General features: G+C 43.9%; 1 protein-coding gene across 1 annotated transcript in view; it reads right to left on the bottom strand.

The window, feature by feature from the left end:
• The window catches only part of LOC125045952, a 52,246-nt gene that overhangs the window by 40,063 nt on the left and 2,183 nt on the right, over positions 1 to 10,000 (bottom strand). Inside the window, exons 2-5 of the mRNA XM_047643548.1 lie at positions 1,163 to 1,258; positions 799 to 926; positions 466 to 558; positions 176 to 292 (exon numbers count right to left, since the gene is read on the bottom strand). Coding sequence (XP_047499504.1) covers positions 176 to 292; positions 466 to 558; positions 799 to 926; positions 1,163 to 1,233 — 409 coding nt within the window. The 5' untranslated portion in view covers positions 1,234 to 1,258. The remainder of the gene's footprint in view (positions 1 to 175; positions 293 to 465; positions 559 to 798; positions 927 to 1,162; positions 1,259 to 10,000) is intronic.

Raw genomic sequence — 10,000 nt, 5'->3', positions numbered from 1 at the left:
GAAAATGGAGAGAGTGGAGCGGTGAGAACAGTGGAAAGAGATAGAGACGGAAGCTATACTATACCTATAAAACCCCTATCATTTGCAAAAACATCAACGCACTTGAAACATGGTACCTCGTCTCCTCTTAAACAAAACCCAAATCAACAAAGAACAAGTGATGACAGACACTCACCCTCGGAATCCTCAAAGAGCGGCCATTCCAACGGGTGATCTCTCTTCGGCCTGGGGTTCAGTCGGAAGTCTTTTTCAGGGTTGCGTTGTGGCTCTCTGCGTTGTCTCCCTCCCCGTTCTGGTTGAGGTTGAAGTCGGTTTATTCAAATCATTTCCTTTGATTTTGTTTTTCTTTTTAACTCAACTCTTTCGTAGAATTTAAATGATTTTTACTTTTTTTTTTTTTTTTTTTTTTTTTTTTTTTTTTTTTTTTTTTTTTACACGTCAATGCTGCGTTTAAAAAGGACTTACCGGGGTAGACGTCGGAAGCCGCCCTGACGTAAAGGTTCGTAAGATCGCTGGCTTCTCTAAGGAGCCTCTTCTTGAACGAGGTTAAGTAATCATCTAAGGAGAAAATGTGTAACAAGTAGTCTGGTATATTACAAGATGGGTTAAATATAAGGAGATTGTGTTGACATTTTTGAAACTGGAATCGACTCTTAGAAAATCTATATCATTTAGTAATATTTGTCGTTGTTAAATTGTTAACTTCATATTGTAAATGTAAATAAACATCTTGAGTAGAGAGAGGGAAGTAAATTATACAAGTTCAAAATTTCCATCTAGAGTAATCCCAGTGCATACCTAAATCCCTGCTCTTACTACTGGAGAAAGGATTCAGGGTCTGCAAGATGGACTGCAAGATGCCGCCTCCGCTGGAGTTCTCTCGCGTCGCCGGGAGATGCAGTTCCTCCTCTGCATTTGGGATCACTCTGTCCAGTAAAACAAAACATTTGAAGACGCATCAGACAGCAAATATCTCACCGATGTCAAATATACAACAAAGATATGCACGGCGTATTATAAAACTAATTTTATATATATTCAGATTTGAAAGAATTCGACTGTCTCTGAGGTTGGTCATCCTCTGTCCCTCCATCCCTACCTCACTCGATCAAATGGGAAAGTGTGGGTGTGTACAATTTAACTTTTGTTAAACTCGTCTTACCTGGGATGACTGGGTGCCGCGAGCACGTTAGCCAGCAACAAGAGGAAAACAGGTGCTGTATGCAACCTCATCTTGTTGCTGATGTTGAGGTGGACCCTGTGTGTAGGCAAAGTAGAATAATAGAGATGCAAACATTATAACATCGATTTCAGTGGTCATGTATGCAAGTTTAGTATCAACCAAAAAGGGCGGATTATGTATCCATAAGCATAGAATTAGACAAGATATCTGGCTGATCATGCAGCCATACACATGTTTGTACCTATCTATATAAAGAATCAAGATTTTACTAGTTTGAGGTACATAAATTATACAAATGTTGAAGGGACTGCTTAACAGATCTAAATTGTTATTTATAGAGTGGGAAATCATCAAAATGACTACTGTCCATTCCTTAATTATATACGTTTTTTATTGCATTTGTATTAGCGTTTGTTGAATGATCAATACAAGCTATTCGTGTTTAACGAATGTTAGTATTCCTTGCCTTACATAATGTTTATTGCTCGCGTATTTGCGGAAATTTCCAAGTGGATGATTTAATAAGGGTTTCCGAGACTGGATGAGGTGTAGGCATGTTAGCTTGGGTCATGATTAGATAGTTTTGAATGTGTTCAATAGTTTCTACAGTGTTGGTTGGAAGGTGAGAAACATTTTCTTAGGGGGGGGGGGGGGGAGAGGGGACTGATGATTGAAGGGTGGGGGAAGAGGATGTCGTAGAAGATGGGATGGAGCATTTGGCTTGTCTTGTGCGATGAGTTGGGTGAGGAGGAAGAGAGGTAGGTACCGGGGAAGTAGTGATTGAAGTGTGTGGAATAGTGGTGGAGATTAGAGACTGTCTGGATATAGAATGGCAAACTAATTTGACTGAGTGGTAGGGGGTAGAAGTGGGATGAGGAAGAAATGCTGGGGGAGATGTAAAAACATCTTAGGAGGAAAGGGGAGGGGCAGAGCAATTATTGGAGTAGGGAGTGAAAGAAACCTTGTCCACGTACTTCCTGTCTGGCTTTGTGTACATTGAATCCGAGACTTCCCACTTCAGATTCAACCTTGTTGGTAGGGTAGCCCCTAAAAATACATTATGAGAGCTGCTACAATTGGCACACGAGTGTGCAGAGCAGTTTGACTGATTATGACCAGGTTGGGCAGAGAGAGGGCATTGGGCTGTGGAACAGCAGTGTTTGGCAGAATGGCCTAGATACCAACAATTTTTACATCCACGAGTGGGAGGTTGGTACTGTTGACAGTACCAACAGATATTGCATCATAGTCCATGAGGCAGGTGAGTAAATCTTTCCCAAAAACTGACCAATCCTTGTCACAGACAGGGCAGTTTATTGTGGAGATGGAGACCGTTCCAGTGCAGGCATTGAGGAAGGGATAAGGTTGGGCAGGTTTGGCTGTATGAAAAACTATTCCAACAATTTTTATCAAACTGAGCATTCATTCACATCTTAATAAGGTAAAGATATAAAACGTTCAACTCCGTCCTTATTCCCAAAGAATGGAAAAAGGGATTTTGCCCCCAGGCCTTCCCCAAAATCAATCCTATATCTACAGATTGTTCCTCCCTAACCGCTAAGGGTCGCCTCTTTCCCGACTTCCCCTACTGGCTAAGGAAGTAAGGAAAGTTCTTAATATAATGAAACTTGTAAAATGTAAAATCTATTCACTTGTCCCCCCCCTTCAGACATGTTAGCAACGTAGAGGAAAAGGATGACAATTGAAAACAAACCTCTTTCAATGACTGCCGCGGTCTTCATACTGCAGGCAAAGATCATTTCATTGCATATGCCGGCGAGTTAAATCTGGGACACATTCTTGATTTTAGAATAAATCGGGATTTGTTACCGAGTGACGCACCTCTAAAGACGTAAGTCCCAAACCAGGGTATCATGCGAACCAAAAATCCAAACTTAGCCTTTCTTACCTTCTATTTATTCCACCCTTGTACCCCCCCCCCCACCCCTCTATTAGTACTTCGTACCAACTTATAGAAAATGCAACATTAAGATCCTTGGTTATGTGAGGGTGTTGTGGACTTAGTTCCGGAGCGGTAATATGCAGCGGATATTCTCGTCTTCTCGCAGTAAACCTGAGGCCAGAGAATCTGTACTCGTGTTGTTTATTACTCTCTTTTATGATCTATAAGATGGTAGCGGCAACTTCGCTCTATCACTGTGCGTCGATAACCCAAATTAACCCATTTCAATATTTTAATTTTTCTCCCCTTACTGTGCAGATTTATCTTGCAAGATTGTCTCCACCAGACTCGAGATTAGCATGCATACGAGGCGTCTCCTCCAATCTATTGTCTTCACGGGTAAAGCGTTTTCCGCCGTGCATTTGTTTAGCTGGATGTCATCTTGTATTATCTGCAATAACTTGCGTAGTTTTCTCTCATACATGTCGCCTAACCTATTATAACTGGCGAAATTGACTTGTTTTCGGTTATTCGGCCCATTACATGCAAATTTAAAATAGTTTGTTCCCCAAAAGCATTTATTACAAGGAAATGTTTGCATGTAATGAACAGAATGAACGAAAATAAGATACTTTTCATCTATGGTATTACCTTCGCAAGTTGCTGATGATAAAGTTATGCAACAAGTGCGAGAGAAAGAAAAAAACGATCTCAATATTTTAAAATTCTCCATCTGATATCTGTAAACCTCAATCAATAAAGAAATTCACAAAACGAACGGCATTTTTCACGCGACGGCCGGCACGGTGGCGCGGTACTTTTAAAAGGTCATAAGGTAAACTAGTCACATGCTTCCATGTGGGTAACAGGTAAATTTCAACTATGTATATGTAAAATACCATTTATGGTTAAAATCCACTACTTGTGATCATAAAATCGTCGTCTTTAGGGTGACGCCCACTTTACTCGTTTCAGCACACTGTGCGTCTTAGGAGAAAGTTGAGTATCCATATATAACCGAATCCAGAGATTAGTCTTAATATGGCCAATGGGAGGCGAGATACCGTACGTGAACATTTGACCGGATACTCTTATTTACGTAATAGGTATCATGTAGGATGCTAGATAGACATTGTGAGCTGACGTTTTGGGTAGTTTAGAAGGAGACGGAGTGGGGTAGAGCGAGGGAGAGAGGGAGAAGGAGGGAGGAAGGAGGGAGGGGGGAGAGAGGGAGGAAGGAGGGAGGGGGGAGAGAGGGAGGAAGGAGGGAGGGGGGAGAGAGGGAGGAAGGAGGGAGGGGGGAGAGAGGGAGGAAGGAGGGAGGGGGGAGAGAGGGAGGAAGGAGGGAGGGGGGAGAGAGGGAGGAAGGAGGGAGGGGGGAGAGAGGGAGGAAGGAGGGAGGGGGGAGAGAGGGAGGAAGGAGGGAGGGGGGAGAGAGGGAGGAAGGAGGGAGGGGGGAGAGAGGGAGGAAGGAGGGAGGGGGGAGAGAGGGAGGAAGGAGGGAGGGGGGAGAGAGGGAGGAAGGAGGGAGGGGGGAGAGAGGGAGGAAGGAGGGAGGGGGGAGAGAGGGAGGAAGGAGGGAGGGGGGAGAGAGGGAGGAAGGAGGGAGGGGGGAGAGAGGGAGGAAGGAGGGAGGGAGGGAGAGAGGGAGGAAGGAGGGAGGGAGAGAGGGAGGAAGGAGGGAGGGAGAGGGGGAGGAAGGAGGGAGGGAGGGAGGGAGGGAGGGAGGGAGAGAGGGAGGAAGGAGGGAGGGAGGGAGAGAGGGAGGAAGGAGGGAGGGAGAGAGGGAGGAAGGAGGGAGGGAGAGAGGGAGGAAGGAGGGAGGGAGAGAGGGAGGAAGGAGGGAGGGAGAGAGGGAGGAAGGAGGGAGGGAGAGAGGGAGGAAGGAGGGAGGGAGAGAGGGAGGGAGGAGGGAGGGAGAGAGGGAGGAGGGAGGGAGAGAGGGAGGAAGGAGGGAGAGAGGGAGAAAGAGAGGGGGGGGGGAAGGTTAGGAATTATGTGAATAGCGCGCTTCACCGGCCGGGGATGTTGACGTGACCGAAGGTCGGGTCGTAATGATGGCATATATTGCATATTTGGCATATTTTGTAAATAATTTTGCCTAAAATAATTACATGCATTATTGGCGCAAATGTATCCCCTTAAGGATTAAGAACTGAACTCCAATATCCCCCGCCCTACAAAAAAATATATGTATATATACACATTTACATATATATAATTGAAGACATTATATATATACAATATGTATATATATGTGTATATATATATATATGTGTGTGTATATATATATATATATATATATATATATATATATATATATATATACATTACACACATGTATATACATATATACACACGTGCGTGCGTGCGTGCGTGCGTGCATGCGTGCGTGCATGCATGCGTGCATGCATGCGTGTGTTTGGTCGCATTTTAATGTACATTGTAATGTACAGTATTGGCTGGTCCTGCTGGTGCGTAAATAGCACAGTCACTCCTGAATGTACGCACGATCTCTGTAGTGGCAGTTAGATGGACCCCTGTTAGATGCAGACGACAGGAGTGCTGTAATGCTCGTTTCTTTAATGAAGAAATATATTCTACAAGGGAGCACCATTATTAGTGACGACTGGACACCTTATCGTTCATTAAAATATCAGGGGTACGTCCGCCGTCATAAACCACTCGGAAAAATGTGGACCCCAAGGACACGACGATGCATATGCAGACAATAGAAGAATGTACCAAGAGTCCTGGCATGCGGGCCGAGTATCTTAATCAGTATTTTTCTCGCCTCTAATTTATTAAAGAATACAAAGCGCCCTCCGCAATTTGTTTTAACTGAAGTTGCCCGGCTATATCTGCCACATGGTGAGAAGAGGGAGTCAACCCCCGCCCCAGGCACTCTTAATGAGGGGGACACCTCTGATACGAGCGACTCCGATTAAGGTAAGAATTTTCGAAAATGTATTCCGTATCCGCGTTTGTTTTTTTGTTTTTTTCAGGTGCGATATTCCCATGCGATTCATAGTAAAACAATGTTACAGAATGTATGATGAGTTACTGGTGTTTACAGAAATTTATTGTGCCCAAAATGCCAGTAATCAATGAGTGTATGATGCATGGGAAGTAATGCATATCGTACGGTATAGTTACGTATTACTACAGACCTTGGTAGATCATATATAATAGTTTAAGAAAATACCAAGTATATCTTGGATACATGAAATGCCACCTGCTTAACTGCTGCAATTGCTATATTGGTAATTACAAGAAAAAAATATAGCCAATCACTTTCAGAAAATCAGTTTCTGACCAATCATAACTTGAATACTGAGGGTACCTATGCGTCCCTCAAAAGAAACTTCAATCTGTAATGTGCCGGTGTTCAAGGTGGTGAAGGTCTGTGCGGCTGAAAGATTCACTGTAAGAAGCCGGTTGGTATGGCGCAAATTAGTTTTCATAAGAAACACAGGTAAGTTGACTCCAAATGAGTGAATGGGTTGAGGTAGGGTAAAGGGGTTAGATCAAGTGAGAATATGTATGCGTCTGAGGAAGGAAAACAGGTTTTCAAAACAAAATGTGAGATTCTGTGAGAATGTCTGATAGGTTAGGGGGTAGGTGAGGGAGGATAGGTGGGGTAAAGCAGAGGTACGGGCTGCATCAAAGCATGGGCATGACAATAGAATGTGGAACTGAAAGAGGGATATTATATAGGGAACAAAGGGGTGGATCAGAGTGACATATCAGACAGGAGTGGGTGACAGCCTTCTCCCAACATCTGTTACGATGAAATGGAGTTGACCAGGGGGAGATTAATAGTTTTACAGTATGTAATTTATTAGTGTGGAGACTTAACTAGAAAGATTGTCATCGGTTATACAAGGTCTCAAAGCGGGGGTAATAATCCGTAAATGGTATACGTGAGAAACGTTGGTGTGATGTGGACATAGCGGCGTAGCGTGCTAGAGTATCTGCCTGTTCATTGCCGGGGATTCCAACATGGCAGGGCACCCAGCAAAATCTGATTGTTTTATGGCGTGTGGACAGGAAGAACAACCAGTTCTGGATCTTACAAATAAAGGGGTTGTTCGAGTGTGTTGACTTTATGAGTTAATGAATTATGGGAGTCAGTAAAAATTGTGAAAGAGGAAGAAGGGAGTGAGTATGTGTGTTTTAAGGCAAAAAGGAGTGCATACAGTTCTGTAGTAAGGACACTGGATTCAGGAAAGGGGTATTTAAAAGTGTGAGTGGGGAAAGTTGCAGCAAAAATTTAAAAATCAATAATGGAGGAATGAATGGAGACATGGTCAAGGAAGTACAGCAGGGGGATTATTTGAATTTGTTGGGTCAGGTGAAAACAGGAGCAAATACGGGGGTAAGGTATAACAGAATGGATAGAAAGGGAGATGTTGGAGCTGGGGAAAAGGGGAATGGGAGAGGAGGGTATCCATGTGAGTGGAGAAAGGAGTAGGTAAACGTGGAGAAGGAGCAAAGGTAAGAAGTAGGGATCGTGGGATAGTTTAGTGAGGGGAAGTTGGTGGAGGTTGAGGCAGAGTAGATATGGCATCCATAATCAAGAGTGGAGTGGATCAAGGCAATACGAAGATGGAGAGTTTTGCGATCTGAGCCCCAGGATATATGGGATAGAGTTTGTAAGATTTGGAGACGGCGGTGAGTTTTTTCTTTAATATAAAGTATATGGTCATGCTGGGACAGTTTGGAGTGAAAAATAACACCTAGGAATTTGGCAGAGGAACGGTATTTGAGTGGAGCTCCATATAAGCAGAGTGGAGGTTGGGGACCTACACGTGCACGAGAGAAAAGGATAGAGAAAGATTAGGCTGGAGAAATTTGGAGGTAGAAAAGCAGAAGGCATGGTTAGTGGCCCAGGAAGATACTGATGATATTGCAGACTGAAGGAATTGGCAGAGATTTGGTATGGATGTGCAAGAAGGATTAAAGTGGTACTTAGTACACTGCCTTGTGGGACGCCTTCGATTGAGGAAAGAAGGATGAAGTGGAAGAATCACTTTTGACCTTGAAAGTGCGTTATAAAGACACCCATTTCCGCATTTGCCTAGAGAGGACAATTGTTGGAGAATATAATACCGCCATGTGGGATTATATGCTTTTTCTAGGTCAAAGAATATGGCTAATATAGATTCATGGCGTGCGAATGAAGATGTAATACAAGTCTCAAAATAAGCAAGGGGTCAGCTGTGCTTCGCGCACGGCGGAAACCAAACTGGGAAGGAGAGATAAGATTGTGAGATTCAAGATAACACATTGAATAAAAGTTAACCATTCGCTCTAGTAGTTTGCACAAGCAGCTAGTTAGAGCAATGGGGCGGTAGTCATGAGGGAGGGTACCCAATTTATTGGGTTTCAGGATGGGAGGATAAGAGCTCGCCACAATGAGAAGGAAAATTTCCTGACGCTCATATGTGGTTGAAAATTGTTAATGGGAAGGATAGAGAGGAAGATGGAAGGTGTCGGAGCATATGGTAGTGAATATCGTCAGGGCCTTCGTGAGTGTTGCGGCTCGACTGTAAGGCTGCATTAAGTTCAGAGCAAAAAAAAAAAAGAGCATTATAGGACTCAGCCGAGGATAGGGTGAAGATAATGGGGGTGCGTTTCCCGGTGGTCTTAATGGAAGAGAAGTGTGGAGAAAGGTGAAAACCGCTACTGACCTGGCTGAAATGGTCACCCAGTTCATTAGCGAGAGGATCAGAGATGAGAGTATCTCGAATATGGAGGACGGGGGCTGGATGGGGGGGGGGGGGAGATGTTTGCCTGATAGTTTATGGATCTGGCGCCAAACAGTTGAGATGTAGATGTAATTGAGGAAACCATTTTGCCAGCTATTTGTTTTGCGGTTCCAGATTGCTCTTTTAAAGGAGATAAGGGCTTATAGTTGATTAGGGTGCCTCGTTTGTAGCGGTAACTGTTCCAGGCTGCACATTTTAAGCAAAGTGCTTTAGTGCAATCAGAATTCCAACATAGAACACATTTGGAGGTATAGGGTCTTGAGGCTCGAGGAATAGCTGTATGGGCAGCTCTTGGGAAAGTATGCCAGTCGGCTCTATCAAGCACCAGCGTGGGGAGTTAGGAAGTGGTACATATGCAGTAGGAGAAAGGAGAACTGGAAAGTGGTCCCTATTGGGAAAGCGATCTAGAACTGACCAATGGAAATCTAAATTAAGAGAAGTGGAGCACACAGAGAGGTCAATGCATGAAAAAGATTGCGTGCGTATATCAAAGTGTGTGGGACGATCTGAATTAAGAATATTAAGGTCAGTTGTGGCGTGGAAGCGTTCTAGGGATCAGCCATGGGAGTTGGTGATAGAATCACCCCAAAGAGTTGGCAGCAATTAAAATAGACTATGAAGAAAGGTGTTGGATTCGGGAAATTAGATTTGCATAGGCAACAAAGTCAAAATAACTGCAAGGGACAGTGGTTTGAAAGGGAGGCATGACATAAGGTGTTTTCTGATGGATAAGTATAGACATGACAAAAGGGAGTGTGAGGATGAGACAAAATGGTAATTGGGAATTGGTATAGGAGGATGTATAAGAAAAGTCTCTTGAAGGCAGATAATGGATGGATTATAAGAGGAAAGGATATGACGAAGGTAGGGTCTGGGAGAACGGAAACCGCGAATATTCCAATGAAGGATAGTTCTACTTTAGTTGATGTATGAGTGATAACAGTTACAGTGCATGTTGGAGAGTTTGAAGGGTAAGGAGCTAGGGGGTGAGATAAGGAAGGAGAGGGGGAAGGTTATTGTTTAGGAGGTGGAGGATCTGGGGGAGGGGATAGTTGTGACAAAGGATTCACATGTGTATCCAGGAGGGAGTGGAAGGAATAGAGGGGATAGTGGGAGGGTTGATGTAGGTGGAGCTGGAGTTGG

Source organism: Penaeus chinensis, chromosome 38 (assembly GCF_019202785.1).
Source record: "Penaeus chinensis breed Huanghai No. 1 chromosome 38, ASM1920278v2, whole genome shotgun sequence".
NCBI classification, from domain to species: domain Eukaryota; kingdom Metazoa; phylum Arthropoda; class Malacostraca; order Decapoda; family Penaeidae; genus Penaeus; species Penaeus chinensis.
This window is presented reverse-complemented; position numbering and strand designations above follow the sequence as displayed.